The sequence below is a fragment of the Alternaria burnsii genome (genome assembly GCF_013036055.1).
Source record: "Alternaria burnsii strain CBS107.38 chromosome Unknown 740, whole genome shotgun sequence".
NCBI lineage: Eukaryota > Fungi > Ascomycota > Dothideomycetes > Pleosporales > Pleosporaceae > Alternaria > Alternaria burnsii.
In genome coordinates this window covers 1522049-1538598 of record NW_024066112.1, presented here as the reverse complement: position 1 = coordinate 1538598, position 16550 = coordinate 1522049, and the positions used below count along the sequence as shown (strand labels likewise).

The following is a 16550-nucleotide window of genomic DNA, read 5'->3' as shown; positions in this document are numbered from 1 at the left end:
AACCTGACGCCCTAGCAGTCGCTGAAGATTTTGAGATGAGAAAGTCATGGGCAGCTTCATGTCAGCCTACAGCCTAAGCCTTGCAGTCTAAGCCTTGCAGCCCTATATGTGCACGGATATCGTATCCAAGTGGATCAATCGGCTTCGCCGAAAGACATCGCCACTGTGGAGAAAGCTTATCGCAACGTCGACTTTTTCTGAACTGTTCTTTTCACAGCTCTTCATGCCTTCGCTCGCTTTCTTGAAATAGCGCTGTCTTTCCTAGCCAGTTGTGCATCAACAGGCTTCTTGTCCAACGCTCCAACGATGTCGGTCATTTTCAGCATGGTAGAATGTACTGCTTCCGGATGCTCGAAGCAAAGCATGATACATGCTCTCATGGTTGTCGCAGAAAAGTATCTTGCTAAGACCTTGTCCTCGTTTTCGTTACTTGCTGCTCCCACGACTAGTCCAATCCATAGCAGCACACCAGCCATGTCGGACCAGCACTCTGAAAGATCGGATTTTTCGAGGGCGTCTCGAAGCTGTTGGAGTATGGTAGGTCTACCGGATCTGGATGCGGAGATCCATAATTGAGGAGATATCGCTGATGAACTCGATTGCATCGACAAAGGCGAAGGACGTTGCGAATGTGTCGAGGAGGTTGAATCCCGGTGGTTGAAAGGAAAGCCGACTTGTTGATGAAGGTGTATTCCATTGTACGGGGCAAAGGTAGGACTCTCGGAATTTTCAGTAACCGGAGTCACTTGTTGAAATTCAAGTGTTGAAGAGATGGAATCATTGGAACGTGAGGCTATCGAGGAGCTGTACATGGCCGACCGCATCTCAGACGATTGCACCCTTTTGAGTGCCTCTGACAACGGGACTTGGTCAATGATAGCTTGAGCTTGGACGCGAGCGGTGAGGCGTATCGCTTCGTATCTCCAACCATCCCCCTTTGAACCAGGTGGGTACTGATTGATGGAGTTGTAGAAATTTCTCAGCTTGGAAGCGTTACTCTGGCGACTCGAGCGCTGGCTTTCAAGAAATAGCTCTATCATCGCTAAGAGCTTTTGTGCTCTCGATGTACATTTGGTCGAATTCTTGAGCGTTACGTATCTGCCATGAGGCCGATATAGTGGTGACTCCGGTATCGCAATATCCAGAGCGTATTTCTTTGCCGAGTGGCTAGCACAGTACTCGACATACATCTGAGTAGGTTCCTTTTCCCGCAAAACGGCAATCGCAAGGTTGGCCCAAGAGACTGCGGATGCCAATTGTCCATGTACACCCAGCTTGCTGAGCCCACCGCGCTGTCTGATCATAGTCTCGATTCCATTCTGGTGGAAGGTCAAACCTGCATCCATCCGGGTAATGACGTTTCCCAGTATCAGCTGGCTGACTGCTACAATGTTGTGGTCCGCCACACATTGCTCCCTATTAGTAAGATGTTCGCTCACAAAGTGTATAACATCTTGGCGTAGTGCGGCCGTCTCCAAACTCTCTACTCTGCTGTTCTCAATGACGTCTTTGAACGCAGAAGCCATGTAAAGGGTACTCAGGAAGGCATGCGGGTAGCTTAGGCATAGGGGAATCCAGTATCTTCCCAGACCCTCAGTACCGAAGAAGCTGGCGCATTGGAACTTCAAGCCCTCGACATTGACGCGCGCGTCTCTTGACTGGAACATGGTGCCGAAAGGGTCTATACCTTTTCCTAAGGAGTATAGCTCCGGTACCGGATATAGATCGAATGGATAATATCCTCTCATATCGTCCATGATCGGGACAACGATGGATCTCCTAGGAAGGGTGGATTGGCGTGCAACTTGTGAAGCAGGATCCGAGGTGCCCTGGACGTTGCTGTTGGGCTGGAGTTGCTTGTTAGGTACCAAAACCTTCTTCTCGCTATCAATCTTTCCTTTGCCTTTTGGTGTCTTCATAGGCCGGGTTTTCGTTGCGCCTTGATCACCGACACTCGATTGAGACTTATCCGAGGCTTCACTGTTAGATCTGGACTTGTTGCTTGCCTGGCTCCTTGCGCCTTGCAGATAACTGCCCATGGCAGTTTGGCGCACTTTTTGCATAACATGCTTGGTTTTGAAGTCGTCCGGCTTGTTGCCGGTAATCCATTGGAAACCTCCACTGCCGGCTGACTGCGCTGTCGGCGAAGAGCTCACTGACTTCCGCGAGTATGTGATATCTGCCTCATCTTAGCATGATGTATCGCTAGAGTGAGCTAGTCACGGCAGTCGAGACGGTCGTTGACATTGGTGATCGCGTTACACCATCTGTGTAGGTGCAGCAGGCACGCGATGGACCTCGGCAGCAAGACCGCCTCTGCATGTGGTACGCGCAACCGGTATCTTCGACAACACGAAAAAGGTACGCTTACCATTGAATTCCTGCCGAGGTGACATTACGTTACAATGCAAGTAGCTCGTGTCTGATGCAATAGTGGATGCTGGTGAAGGATAGGCGAATGGCATGGAGTGGGCGGCGGAGAACAGCGGTCGTGCGGCTGGAGGGGCAGTCATTGTTGTCGTCTTAGCTAGCTCGATACTCAAGATAGATTGGCAAGCGCGATGATGTTCGATACGATGAACCAAGTGTCTTGGTCATTCCTAGTGCAGAGGAGAGGTGATCGATCGGTTCGGATAGGGCTGAGAGTAATGGGGCCAGACGATTATATACACGGTTGGCGACAGTGTGCCTTGCCGCCGGGGAGTCAATTCAAAACAGGCGCAATGCCGGCCTTTCAAAAGCCCTGTGTTACAGTATGAAGCGGAGAGCAAGCAATTGTGCGTCATAAAGCGTGTGTTGAGCATGCGCAGCAACGTGAGAATACGGTGAGGCAGCCGTGGCTGTGTTTTGCCGTCTTTACATTGACGAGCAAACAGGAGGCCAGCGCGCCGGGGATGGAGGGATTGCTGGTTGCCTGAAAGCCGGCCCATTGCACTGGCACTCCCTTCAGCGCGGGACGCGATGGAGACGAAATATCATGGAGACATGGATCTTTCGAGGCTTCATCAATGTCTTGATGGATACGTCACGTCGGACGCAGATGTTTGTCACCATGTGCGCATTACCCATGGGAGGGCACATTGGTGTATTTGCGCCCTATCCGTTTTTCAACGATGAGAGGGACCCTATCTGCAGCATTTGCCTTGTGGCAAGACCACAGTCCATTGGATACTGCTTCACACGTGCTGTAGCTGATCACCAAGCCGTGGAAACAGAGGGAAGACCACGCGCATCTCACCGCCCGAGCGATTACACCACATCTTACAAGCGACCGCCAACCTTGCTGTCGCATACCTGGCCAAACTTTGGTCCAGTAGCAGACATCAAACCATGTGCCATGGCATCTTGGTCTATTGAAACGGCTTAGCTCAGCTACGTACCTTTGAACTACAAGACACAAGAAATCAAGCGATACTACGTTGGACGGAGATACGGAGGCCACAAATGCTACCACAATTTAAGCGTTTCGCTTACAAGTGTACCAGCTACATGGGCACGCCATACTTCGGAATCCTGTGAAAGATACGGTAGACGGAGGTAGGCCAATCTCCATCACCAATCGCCATGCTTCTCTAGCCCGTCGTGAGGTCCTGTAAGCAGCCCTGTGGGGCCAATACGACCTCCCTGCATGGCTTGGGGTCTGGAGGAGCAGGACCAGACCGAGAACTTGGGACCGTCGGATGGTCTACCGCACCCCGAGTACCTTGGTCGCTTAATGTTGCTGTTGTGAGTATGGCAACATTGAGTATAGGGAACTCTTGTGAAAAATTATACAACTACATTCAATGGAACTTTCCCAATGTCCCAGCTACTACTACGACTACTACTGGCGCAAACTGTTCATGCCAAGGCCAAAGTAGTCCCCCGGTACTTTTGAAGGGCTTGCATCACTACTAGCACTCACGTCACTCACACCAGGACTAGTGTCGCCATTCTCCCGTGAGGTCCTGCCAGCGCCGTCGGACCCAAAATCGACGCCTGGTCCGCCCAACGACCTAATCCCGTTATTGCGACTGCGCATGGGTACATTTAGTCGGGCAGTGTCGAACGTAAAGTGTGACTGGCCAAAGCCTGGCTCTGCTGACGGAGTCTTCAGCTCCACAAGCTCCAAGGTACTTCGCAATGTTGCACCAGACTCATCAAGAGCCATGAGAAAACGCGCAAGTTCCTTGCATAGCTCCCAATCTTGTTCGTCTTTGGCACGTTGGAGTAGGCGGACAACTTGATCGCCTGTTGGCCGCAGTTCTTCAAATGTATGGAGGACCAGCAGATAACCACCAGCGGTCTTCAAATTCCCTTTCTGCAGTGATTCTTCAAATAGTTCTTCCGGTGGAGGCAAGTTTGAAAACAACGTCCGCCACGAACGCACTTCTGTTTTGCGGGTACATTGCACAACGATGTCGAGATATCGAGGAAAAGAGCTCAGGAACGACAGCACACTTGGCAATAGCGCTTGCTCGGGTGGTGGCTGGGTATCTACCTCTTCGTCCAGGACTTCATGCAGCAAGATTTCTAGAGCGTGGGGGAAGTAAAGCAAGTGCTGATAATGGTGGCTAAGATGTAAGGCTGCGGGGTGATTGAACTGCGCCAAGTGGGACCGTAGCAGTGCGGGAAGAAAGAGGTGTGTCTAGCATGTGTGTCAGCATATGATTGACGAGCCAGCTATTAGGCGCGGAGCAGGGCGCGACAGCTTACTCTAGTGCCGAAACGCAGGAAGGCGAAGTTTGTATCCCTACGTTGGATCAACTCCGATTCCACACCGAATATGATCGCTTTGTTGATCAATGCCGAGAGAGGATAAAAATCGACAGGAATCTGAACAGGTGTTGGGAGTTCTCGACCAATTTCTGGTGAAGCGGAAGCAAGAACATCCTGCATATCTATCCAAACTCGCATGTCATGACCATCAAAAAACCAGAGTGAGTCACGGAGATCGTGGCCGTGTACCCCTTCCATCGTCAGTTCCATGGACGGACTCGCCGGTAACGAATCGGCATGCCGATCCAATGCGAAAGCAGGGTGGTCGCGCATGAGAGCATACGTCTCTACATTCTGCGCGATGATGCGCATTTCATACTTGAGGTCGCCACTTTCGGTTGTCGTCGGTTGGAGAAGCACGAGTTTGCCATCCACTAGGAACAGGATAGTTGCGACTGCGACATCTTGTGATGGATCGCCGTTGTCTGTAAGTCGTTAGCAAATCTTGTAGTGACAGATGTTGAGCACTTACGGATCTGGTCCTCTGGTAATATCCAGCTAAGTGCTCGCACTCGAGTAGGTGCACGAATGATACCGTGCAGCGCGATTTGACCAACTTGTACCAACTTTACGCTTGCATCTGAAACACTAATAACGTAGTGATATAATATGTTCTCGTAGGTGTAGACGAGAAGTGAATCTTCGCCAGAAGGTGCAATGAGGACAATGGGCGCAGGTAGCTTCTGTGTATGCATGATGTGGTTATTATCGAGCGCTGCCTCGCGTGAGTATACGCGAACCTTGAAAACACATTGTCAGTTTCGACGAAAAGGTGAATAGAGGACACACATACCTCATGGGAATCGCGACATTCGATCGCTGCAATCAGAACATGCTGAAACCAGCACATACCCCCTCGAACTGTGAACTCGTTCTCTATGAAAGGGTCGTCAAACATCTTCCAACGCCCGCTGTTTACACTGTAATGGGCAAGCCCTCTCTTGCCCGCTATTGCCACATACCGACCATCGTTTGAGATGACCGCACTTCTAATTGGCCATTGGTCGACAAGGTAGGCCGAAGGAATCTGAACATGATGCCACAGGGAGACATCGGCAGAAATCGTCGTCAAGTCTGGCAAGTCGTAACCACGGTAGATCATGAAGCCGGTGCTTGTCTGCATCAAAGACCGTGATACGTTAGCCGAAGAGAAGCAGCCGGTTACTGCACTTCGAGCCATCTCTAATACAAAGAGACGATTGTCATCGTTGCTCAACATTAACAGTTCTGCACCACCCCCGATCCAGAATGCTTCTTTGATGCTCAGAAGCCACTCTTCGTTGTTTGTCTTGGAAAGTGTTCTTTCTGCTGTGAAGCTCGTTGCCCCAGGCTTTCCGTATACACTCCACATTGCCCAGCCACGTTCGTAGCCAGCAAAAAGACAGTATCCATCTGGCGAGTAAGTCAAGACGGTCATCTTTCCGGGAGATGTAACGTTCGGTCGTAGCTTGTGAGAGAGGGGAATGTTGCCAGTGTAGTCGCGTGCGGTGTAAACATAGATTTCACCACTGGCGCAGCCAACAGCAAGTAATGAAAACCTTGCATTGATTGCAGCTTTCACGCCGTGATCTGCGGCTGTTTCGGGTGTATGGAAACCATAGCCACGGAAGAGACTGGGAGCAACGGCGTCTTTTCGAGCCGCTTTTTGGACTGCAAAGGCTTGTCCGTCGCCTGTGATCCAACACGACAGGTTCATAGGCCGATCATGGACCATTTCACGCAGCGATGCATTGTTTCCCAACCATGACATCTTTGCCAATAGTTCAGTGCTCGTTTGACTACCAGTGCTGTCTGGCGCCCAACGAATACATTGTACAGCAGCGGGCTTCCCAGTTGCGACAATCAATTCGTCGTCCAGAGCCAGAGCCCTGATGATACCAGCATCGACCCGTATGACCATCCGAAAGCGTAGGCTGAGCTCTTTCAAGCCGCTGCCTTCTCCTGGCCCCGCATTGACATCATGCTGACGCTGAATCTTGAAGCCAGTGATTGCACTGCTTCTCCTGGTGTGGCCCCCGTGCGTGTTAGTGAATTGAGCCTGGTAGATGCGGGACGAGTGGTCTGTCGCGAGCGAGTACGTGATGAGGAAGCCGAGCGTGGTCTGCACGACGAAGATCTGAGAGTCAGGGCGCAGTAGGACGTCGGTGTTGGGGCCGTATGTTCGGACGGATTGCTCTGAGCGCAGTACTGAAGCCAGAACAATCGTAGGCTACGAAGAGTTAGCACCTCAGGCGTCACGCTGGCAATGGGACGTGCCTTTGTCTGCCAGACCGTGAGCGTTGTTCTGGTGAGGGTCGCAAACATGTGCCCACTCCTGGTCGCTCTGATGGCAATGATGGTGCCATGTATGTCGTCTTCTACCGACGCGCCATTCTTGTCTTCTACCTCACTCTTACTTTGCGCAGACACCCCATCTCCAGGACGCGTCTGTGATGGTTTGTCGGCATCTTGTTCGCCTGGTTGCTGGTGTTCGGCGCCATCGTGTGAGGTGTGTGCGCGCCCGAGATCCGTACGTTTAGTGGCCGCGAAGACGGAGGGCGACGAGATAGGCCAATACGTCATGGCGGTCTACCGCAAGCGAAGGCTGCATTTGCGCGCGCCCATCTCAATGCGGGGATGTATGCTTCACGAAGCTCATGCTAGCTGGGGGGATGCAGGGGAGGCTGGCTGCGGAGTATGGCGGTCAACGCGAGGCGCAGCAGTGTGGCGCTAGGCCCGTGCTTGACAATACAACGCCTCTAGCAAGGTCTAGCTTCCGCGACGGTACTAGAGTATCCTAATATGTCGCTTACAAAGGACTTGTTCTCGCAACAAAGTACTTGTCATACCTACCAATGTTGACGTTTCCCCTCGTATGAGGTGTATGCATTAGACTTGAGCCAAGTGGTGGTCGAGTTACCGATTCGAGTAAGAAAAATCACCGTCGGTCACTGCACGCAGATGCGCATTTGAGCACATGCATAAGCCAAAGGCAGCACAACGCCCCGTCTTGTCGACATTACAACTGAACCAATCAGGATCGCTGCGTGCCGTACTGTATGAGCGCACTGAAAAACTTCATCCATGCTACCCCGGGTTTAAGCACAGGCCAGAGATACTGACCTAATGTTCGAGTGCGAACGAACTCAACCTCGTCTAACGTATGCATGGTTGTCACTCACTGGTAAAACGAGCCCTTTATAGACGGCGTGAGCGTCTGTTGTGCCGCAAGGAAAGGAACCAATGGTACGCGGTACCACATGAGCGATGGCCCAGCTATATGCAGTATATTCTCCATCATTCTCATCTCAATATTCTTTACAGATGAAAGGTGGAACCCAGACGATCAATGGGTAAGATTGTGTTTTATTTGAGTGGGATAGGCACCACTCCAGACCTGGCCTGGCGACTACAATTACAAGCTCGCAATCACTACATCAAAGAGAGAAACCAACCTCCTCTTTCGGGTAGGGTACTTTTTCCTACTACAATAAAGCGTATTAGATTTATATAGATACGAATAGAAACCCTAGAAAGCTACAAGACTATTAATCTTTATAAGCCTTCTTATTAGAAGACAATGTAGACTTTAAACTATACCTTGTTATTGATAGAAGTGGAACGAAAAGGAAGGGTATCAAACGATAAACACAAGCCCGGTGATGATGAAGTTGTTAGCAAAGTCCCAGTAAGAATGAGATTCCAACGTCTCGGTGTCTTGGTAGAGGCGCCCACCATAGGCGAGGCGGACTTTGACGGTGGAATCGAGCTGTGTATTGTTAGCAATGGGCTTGCTTTGCGCAGGCTGTGTAGCGGGGAGAGAGAAGGCGTACCTTTGCTTGCTGCTTCAGCTTCTCAATGACGACTGCGACAGTGTCTCGCATCCGAATCACGACCGGAACATCCTTCTGGTCATGGCTCGTCCTTATTCGCACACGTATGAGGCCGTTAGAATCGTCGTCGACCGGGTCGTCCAACGTCTCCTGGATAGCACTGGAGCCGGCATCTCCAGCCACGTCCTTGTCGTCTATATCTTCTTCTTCTGCCAGTCCCTCTGGCTCAATAATCACCCATTCGGGAACTTTGTATTGGACGCCAGTCGGATCGTATACGCCTCGCCAAAGTAGTCCCGTTGGACACGTGCAATCATTGGCATCCAGCATCGTCTGAGCCTCTTGCAGCTCCCCAGCCTGTAGATAGTGCGCCACGAGGCGTACAGCGCGCCATATCTGCTCCGAACCTGTGACTTGTGTATCCCACCAGTCCCCGCGCTCCTTGTCCAATCGCGATCGCGTCCATGTCAGGTTCGTGGAGTCGGTCAGAGGCTTGACGCGGCTGCTGGTCTTGGTGGTGATGGAAGCGAGCGTATTCGGCAGGCGCGAGCGCTGAGCAGAGGGGATGGGCTTCAGCGGGGTGTTTGGGCGATTGTCGGCTCGCGGTGGGTGGACATTTCCCTGCGAGGCATGAGAGGCGCGTGGAGAAGGGACTGAGCTTGGTCGCGTCGAAGGCGCCGTAATGTTGCGCGACGACGAATGCGCGTGGACAGCAGGCGGACTGCCGTCGCTCGTGCGTGAGGCGCAACAACCCTAATGACGTGTGTTAGAGCGTGCGAAACAAAGGAATATGCGCTGAGGCATGCGATCTGCATCCAACCTACCATTGTGGAATCCTACCCCTCAACCGTGGGCTGAGCCGACCATGTGTGAGCTAATAATGCGCAGAGCGAGCGTGGGGCTACAACAACAATACTAGAGGGGGATGAATGTAAGTGGATGATGATTGCATGAGCATAGTGTTTCCTGGGTACGAGTGTAGGAGGCGAGTTGAGGCGAGGCTGTAGGATTCAGGCAAGTATCAATCGATAGCAGGAAGGCGCAGTCTACAACCTCTGGATGGTTGCATGGTTCCCGCGGTACGCCTTCCGCTCCTCCCGTGACCAGAGTATCAGACTATTACGAATGCCTTGCCGCGCATCTCCATGTGCACAAGGAAGGCTGGACCGGTCCATTTGGGAGTTGTGTCTAGTCGCTTGGCCAGCACACAGTCGTTGTGAAGTGAGCGTCATACAACCACGTCGATCCACGCGGCATGCCGATCCGCACAAACCAACCTTCCGTGCTGCGCCGCCTACTGCGTGCCCCTTTGCCAAGCATCACCATGTTTTTTTTTGAGTCAAGTGCAACAATGACAATAATCTGAATGTATTCGTAAAATCGAGGAGTCGTACCAAGTACGACGAAATCAAGCATAGCTCCCTGCCGCCCAACTCTTCCTACTCTCTCGACGATCCTCACCCTCAAAGAAGATAGCGACGCGATTCGGCTCCCCTTTTCCTCCCTCATGATAGTCGTACTTGATCTTCTTGAACCTGAGCGCCTTGCTATCTTTGATCTCACTCCCGCTCATTACCATAGCTGCCTCGCTCTTGATGCGGCTTACAACAGGGTTCAACAGCATAGCCATACTGAAGTAACTTTCATCCCGCACAATCGTACGGTTAGCAAAGATGCCCATTAGACAGAGTGCCAAGAATTGGATAAAGCATATTCCGCCCAAAATACTGAAGATATAGGACCAGTCTACATTGAGTTGTTGACCCTGTGAGGGAACAACAGTTTGTTCGGGGACGTTGTAGCGGATGCCGTGGTCGTCGAACGCGGCTACAGCACCGATCGTGAAGCGCATTAGCAAGTCTTCCAGCTGTTCTTCCTTGAGCTCTTTCGCCGGAGACCATTTGGAGCCCTGACTGTAGGATCGCGTTTGTCGGTAGTCTGAATTAACCCAGGCAATGCCAGTCCAGGCTATTGCCCCAGCGGCTATACGAGCAAAGTCGTCGCTACCAAACACTGCGTCAACATCGGCAGGATTTCGCAGTGTGATATCATTTTTTGCGTTCCGGCTGGATGTTACGTTTCCGAGAGTGTTTTCGCAAGTGAATAGGGACGTATCGTTTACATACTTTTCGTCGGGCAGTCGGACGACGGTGAAATTTGTACACCTCGGGCCACAGTTCTCATCCACAGATGCCATCCAGGTGACAGATCCATAAGCTGTCTCAGTGACAATGTGGGGGCTATATTCTTCAGTACCCGGCTTTCTTCCCATGAGATACCAATCCTCTCCATCTTCAGTAATTTGCAGACTGGTGTTTTGTATCTCAAGTTTGTCGCACGTTGCTTGGACACTTATAATGCGCGAACTGGCTGCATAGTTGACCCAAGGATGCTTTGGCTCGCGGTTGAAGAAGCGATAGTGCCAAGCAGCATCGTCCCTATAGATGGGTGCACCTTGCAAACCGGAGAGGTCGGTTGTCATATTTTCAAAGGTTGTGAAATTGCTTTCAGGGTAAGCCGTAGCCTCCGTGCCGAACATCCAAGCCGCTTCGAGAGAGCTTTCAGTGAATCGGGGTTTGTCCTCGACGATAACGGGTGAGGTGGCGTCATTAGACCAGTTATCCAAGTTGGCAACCATCACAGTTCCATAGGAAAAAAGTGGGAGAAGCGAGTTCTCCATTGGCCAGAACAAACTCAGTAATGCAACCAAGATCTGGGAGCCAATGTTGAGAGACAGCCAAGCTAGGCACGCAAGCCACATCCACTTGGTCCCGTCGTCTCTGACGTCCTTGAACCAGCCAAACTTCCGTAGCCAGGTCTTGCCACGAAATCCAGGTGAGCTGAGGATCATCAACTTTGTGACTTTGGCAAGCGAGCCTAGGTGTAGTATGAGATCGAATACTTCCAAACTGACGTATCGTCTAGTGAGGAAGGACCATCGAAACACGGATGCGTAGTGCTTCAACGAGGCCAAGATGTTCAAACCCAGACACAGCGAAAGCCCAATCGTGAGCGAGTTGAAGATTCGGACTTCGAGATTAGAAAGGACGATGGGTCCGCGCCATCCTTCCCACGATTTGAGTGTGACACACATCGCTGCACTGAAGAACAGTGTTACAAGAAGCTTCATTGCTCCAGTCTTCAAAAGTGTTTTCCGAGCTTCACGGTGATCAAAACGCTTGACTCGATTGTGATGTTTGTGATGGTGATAAGTCCCGTCTTCTACGTCGAACGTCGAGCTGGGGGTACGTGGGGTATTCAGGGTGGTGTAGGCACCACCCTTGGACTCCATGATTTCGGGCGACAAGACCATTGGTGGTGAGTAGGACGTATCGTCGGGTGCGTATGATGTATCGTGTCGCATCGCTATATCTCCACTGTCGTAACCTGGCGGTTCGGCTGAGCTCATTAATGGTGCATTGTCAGAATGCCCACCACTAACTGTGCGATTGCGGTCCATTGCTTCTTGCCTCGTTTGGGAAGACGATGTATCAGAGCTTTACCCCACACCTGTGAAAGTGGGTTTGCGCAGCTCCAGATCTCGTACCCAGTCCGATGGGACAGTACAAGCGTTTTGGGTGGATCTAGCCTAACCAAGTAGCGAGTAGGGTTGTTTGCGTATTCGGCAGCAAAATCGGAGTTCCTGATATACTGGTAGGAGTCGTGGTACCTGGATATCTGAGGACAAACGAGAGCTGTCGCGGGGTAGATTTGCAAGGCTTTGCCTAGGGAAGGTGCAGGAGGTATGATCGAAGGCAGAGAAGATGAAGAATTCCCATGGAGCGCACATGGCGTTCTTATCGCTTCCTGCCGACAAGTTCCCGCACGGCGATCCAGGAAGCATTGGTGGCTCTGGGGGCTGAAAGTTTGGGGGCCACAACAAGCGCAGCTGCAGGCCTCTTGAGCGGCACAAGACAGGCGAAGCAACTGGAAAGTCCCGCGGAGAGGCAGAAGAAAAGAAGAAAAGAGGTATCAGAATATAATAATAGAAGTTGGAACAGTCGTTCTGCTACTTACCATGCGCCTATCGTGAAGCAGCCCTCGATACAGAAGCGTGATCCAGCTCATGACCTCTTCGTCTTGCATTCTGCCGAGCAAGAGGCTAAGCCTTACACTAGAGCCAATGATTGTAGGGATCAGTAGTACTATTGTTAGCTCTGACTGCCCGTCGAGTGCACATCGTTTTATCGAGGCGTATCTAGCCTTCTGAGTGTGCAGGTGGCCTGAAGCCACGAGGGGGGCCGAACTCCCCATTCGCCTAGGATGCAACAGCGGGAAGGTACTTGAGTAGCGCGGAAAGCGCAAGGCGGAGAGCTTTTAGTATGTCGCAGAATACGCCTGAACCCGGGTATGCACTTATGGGAATTACGCGAGGGTGTATGAAGCTTGCATCAGTATTGTTGTGAATGTTGTTGTATTCGACGCGACTGCCCGGGTGGGAAGGAGTACCTGAGCTTCGGCCGCGGCTCGCTCGCTTGACGTCTCTGTCAGCTTGCACCCATGCGAGTACTCACCAATCTCCGAACTGCTCACAGACATTACAATCGTTCTGTACTGCTTTGTACAATGACTCCGTCATCACGAGGCTACAGCGAGGTTGGATTAGCGATGATCCGCGCGCGAGAGCTTCAAGCCGACTAGCTTCAGGTATTCCCCACACCGAACTACCGGTCGATGACAAATGACTGTGGAGAAGATAGCTCGAAGGGCGCAATGTCAATTGATCTCAAACGTCTACTTTTTGTCGTATATATCCTGGCCTTGCCTGCAGCTATCGATCATCACGGTTAAGCAACAATGTCGTCGTCGTCGTCGTCGTCGTCAAAGGTAATCCTGTTTGATCTCCCTAGCAGAGACGGCGCCGCGTGGTCGTTGAACCCATGGAAGAGTACGTTTTATTTTCACGTTAACTATAATATGTCGAAAACACTAATAAGCTTGCAGCTCGCATGGTCTTGAACTACAAGAAGATTGACTACACGACCGAATGGGTGGAATATCCTGATCTCGTACCCAAGTTCAAATCCCTCGGCATTCCCCCGAACCCCAAGGACGCACCTGGCTATTTCACCGACTATACCAGTCCTGCTATCAAGCATACAGACGGAACCTACCAAATGGACTCATGGCCCATTGCTCTTGAGCTCGAGAAGCAGTACCCGAGTCCTTCTTTACACTTCGACGATCCGATTGTTGTGAGGATCAGGGACCTCCAACCCAATTTAATGGGTCCGCTCAGATCCCTAATTATCCCTCGGGTGCCAGAAGCATTCTTGAACAAGCCAAGTGCTGATTACTTCTACGAGACGAGGCAGGAGTTGTTCGGAAAGCCACTGGAACAAGTAGAAAAGGATGCTAATGCTGAGGAGTGCTGGGAGAAGGCCAAAGCGCCAGCGAAGGAGATGGGCGATCTGTTGAGGAAAAACGGTGGCCCGTATTTCCTTGGTCAGACTGGTAAGTGAAGACGACTTCAGTGGAAGATCTGAGTAATGCATGCTAATCAGAAAGCAGTCTCCTATGCAGACTTCATTCTTGTGTCAATGATGCATTTCATCAAGCGCGTGAGCGAGGATTATTTCAAGAAGCTTATGTCTCTTGATGATGCCTTCCCAACGCTCTTCGAGGCGAGCAAGCAGTGGCTGGAGAGAGAAGATTAGTTCGTCCTTTGCACGTGGCTTGGAGGACTAGTCGACTCAGTCTAGATTCCCAACAAGTACCTTGGCCTTGCGCAACACTTCTCGATCTGTCTCATAGAATAGCAACTCTTCAGCATCAGGATACGAGAACAAGCCTGTCTCAACCCCCTCTTCACCAGGCCCCTTTGTTTCACCAGCACTTTCATACATTATCGCAATATACCACCAAATAATCTTGACACCCTGACCCTCTCTCACAGTTCTGACAGTGACCATGAAAGGCTCCACTGAGTTGTGTAACGTGTGCGGCACATCAGGAGCATCCGCTGCATCACCTACAACAGGCGTTCTAGCAACCATGTCCACAGGCAGGATATGACATCTATACCCAGTCTCCTCGTACACCTCGCGCAGTGCGGCCTCTCGATGCGCTTCTCCGACGTTTCGCCGTCCTTTCGGTAGTACCCACATATTTGATTGAGCGAGGTGGATTAGACAAATCTTCTGGCGAGTGGGGTCGTGGGCAATGGCGCCGCAGCTTTCAATGAAGTTTTCCGAGGCATATTGGCGTGTCGGACAGGGCGATTGCGCCATACTGTGTGTATTTGAAGATACGCTCGGTATGGATGGTGAGAAAGTGAATCGTGGAGGTGCATGATCGACGCCTAAACTGTAGCTTGTTGGTAGTCGCGTTGGACCAATGAGATCATGGCCAGCGTAAGGATGCAAAGAACCTCGTATTCGGTGACTCCAATACTCTAGTACATATTCTACTAGCAACTTGCCGCAAACAGAAGGTCCGATAACGCTAGCCTATGACTCCTAGCCTTGAGTAACCTACCTGTCGTGAGTAGGGCGTGGTGCTCTAGAACATGGAAATATCTCTAGACTTGGCTCGACATCGCTTCTTTGTACCACTTTCAACATGCCATCTACCCAAGATATCGTCATACGTCCAGTTCCCTTCGACCACCCAGATAGCGTTCAACTCCGTACCACCCAACAAGCCGAGATAACTGCTCAATGGGGTCCAGATTACTGTGATCCACCATCAGCTGCTGACGTTGCAGTCTTTCTTATTGCATATCACGACGGCAAACCAGTAGGATGCGGTGGCCTACGTCCTCTTTCTTCAGCTTCGGAAAATGCACGCAAGAATTCCGCTGAGATAAAACGGATGTTTGTTGCCCCAGCATACCGGGGCCGATTGGGCGGGCATGACGGGGCACGCACTTCGGTTGCGCAGCTGATACTTGAGCAGCTGGAAGGTGAATCACGTAAAAGAGGATTGCCGTGGTTGTTACTGGAGACAGGCGTCGATATGACAACGGCGAGGCGTTTTTATGAGAGATGCGGATTCGCTCAGCGGGGGATGTTTGGGAAATATTCGTTGGCTGAAGCGAGTGTTTGCTATGAAAAGTGGCTTGGTGGTTCTGTGTCGTGATTCTGGCCTGGCGGAGATGCTAATTTGGAGAGAAGAAAATTGCTTCTTGCTTAAATGTGTTCTCCGCGAATAGACAATGGCAAATGGGTCCTCTCCAGAATATATACAAAATTGCCCACCTTTGGTCTGTGTGTTACCGCATCATCTCTCTTCTCGTCCCGCACTTGCCAGTCATTGTCCTCAATCTCGCGCTTCTCCACTAGATGCCACAGATCAGCTGGATGTGGGAAAGCTACACCTTGAGGTATTACGTCCTTTGCAGATGCATCCAGGAAATAGAAACGATCGCTTGAGTAAGACAGAGCGATCCAGCGCGCTCCGGGTTTCGTCACGAGCGCTAAATTCACAGCCAGGACAACTAAAGGATGAATGAGTTCTGGAGATTTGGGGGTATCCAAATTGAGGGGTTCATAGGATCGAACCGCTAGCGGGTACGGTGAAGGAACAAGGACGTCGTCTGCACAGGCAATGGAGTCGGATGTTGACTTGTCAACTATAGCCGAATAGGTAGCGCGCTTGCATACGCGCATCACAGACTTGTAGTCGAGCAGATCTACAGCGTCCCAGCGCATGCACGCGACGTTGGCCCTCGGATCCTGGTATATCTCCTGTTCGCGGATCTTGCCAACCTCAATGGCAACTTCCGAGTAGTCCAAGTTGTGTATCTGTTGCGGGCTGTCTACATGAGCCCGCAAATGGTAGGATAGTAGCGAGGTGCCGCAACCTATGTGGACAAGTTGGGGCTTGGGCGTGGGCGTAGCGTCTAAAGAATCGACAATATAGGGATCCAGGACATTGGGAGCCTCGAGCCATTCAAAAGGATCCGTGTTGGAAGCGAAGCGATGATTCCAGTAGGCTTGCGATCCGAACGAGGGCGGTTGCTTAGAAGGCATTGCGACC

At 51.4% G+C, this 16550-nt stretch overlaps 7 protein-coding genes across 7 annotated transcripts; 2 read left to right on the top strand and 5 right to left on the bottom strand.

Moving 5' to 3' along the window:
• Positions 1–221: 221 nt before the first annotated feature.
• GT037_005359 (uncharacterized protein) lies at positions 222–2513 on the bottom strand (the record flags this gene model as incomplete). Its single annotated transcript, XM_038930406.1, has 2 exons — positions 222–2179; positions 2372–2513. 2 exons carry the CDS (start codon positions 2511–2513, stop codon positions 222–224), a joined length of 2100 nt encoding a protein of 699 aa, XP_038787356.1.
• A 1310-nt stretch (positions 2514–3823) lies between these two features.
• GT037_005358 (uncharacterized protein) lies at positions 3824–7320 on the bottom strand (the record flags this gene model as incomplete). The annotated part of the gene is made up of 5 exons (XM_038930405.1): positions 3824–4627; positions 4696–5183; positions 5231–5498; positions 5552–6967; positions 6997–7320. The coding sequence occupies 5 exons, from the start codon at positions 7318–7320 to the stop codon at positions 3824–3826; spliced, it is 3300 nt and encodes a 1099-aa protein (XP_038787355.1).
• A 1054-nt stretch (positions 7321–8374) lies between these two features.
• GT037_005357 (uncharacterized protein) lies at positions 8375–11979 on the bottom strand (the record flags this gene model as incomplete). Its single annotated transcript, XM_038930404.1, has 4 exons — positions 8375–8506; positions 8571–9323; positions 9694–9758; positions 10032–11979. The coding sequence occupies 4 exons, from the start codon at positions 11977–11979 to the stop codon at positions 8375–8377; spliced, it is 2898 nt and encodes a 965-aa protein (XP_038787354.1).
• Positions 11980–13367: 1388 nt separating this feature from the next.
• GT037_005356 (uncharacterized protein) lies at positions 13368–14227 on the top strand (the record flags this gene model as incomplete). Its single annotated transcript, XM_038930403.1, has 3 exons — positions 13368–13458; positions 13515–14024; positions 14082–14227. The coding sequence occupies 3 exons, from the start codon at positions 13368–13370 to the stop codon at positions 14225–14227; spliced, it is 747 nt and encodes a 248-aa protein (XP_038787353.1).
• Positions 14228–14263: 36 nt separating this feature from the next.
• On the bottom strand, positions 14264–14800 carry GT037_005355 (uncharacterized protein; the record flags this gene model as incomplete). The annotated part of the gene is made up of 1 exon (XM_038930402.1): positions 14264–14800. One exon carries the CDS (start codon positions 14798–14800, stop codon positions 14264–14266), a length of 537 nt encoding a protein of 178 aa, XP_038787352.1.
• A 331-nt stretch (positions 14801–15131) lies between these two features.
• GT037_005354 (uncharacterized protein) lies at positions 15132–15650 on the top strand (the record flags this gene model as incomplete). Its single annotated transcript, XM_038930401.1, has 1 exon — positions 15132–15650. One exon carries the CDS (start codon positions 15132–15134, stop codon positions 15648–15650), a length of 519 nt encoding a protein of 172 aa, XP_038787351.1.
• A 50-nt stretch (positions 15651–15700) lies between these two features.
• Positions 15701–16543, bottom strand: GT037_005353 (uncharacterized protein; the record flags this gene model as incomplete). The annotated part of the gene is made up of 1 exon (XM_038930400.1): positions 15701–16543. The coding sequence occupies one exon, from the start codon at positions 16541–16543 to the stop codon at positions 15701–15703; it is 843 nt and encodes a 280-aa protein (XP_038787350.1).
• Between the last annotated feature and the right edge of the window lie 7 nt (positions 16544–16550).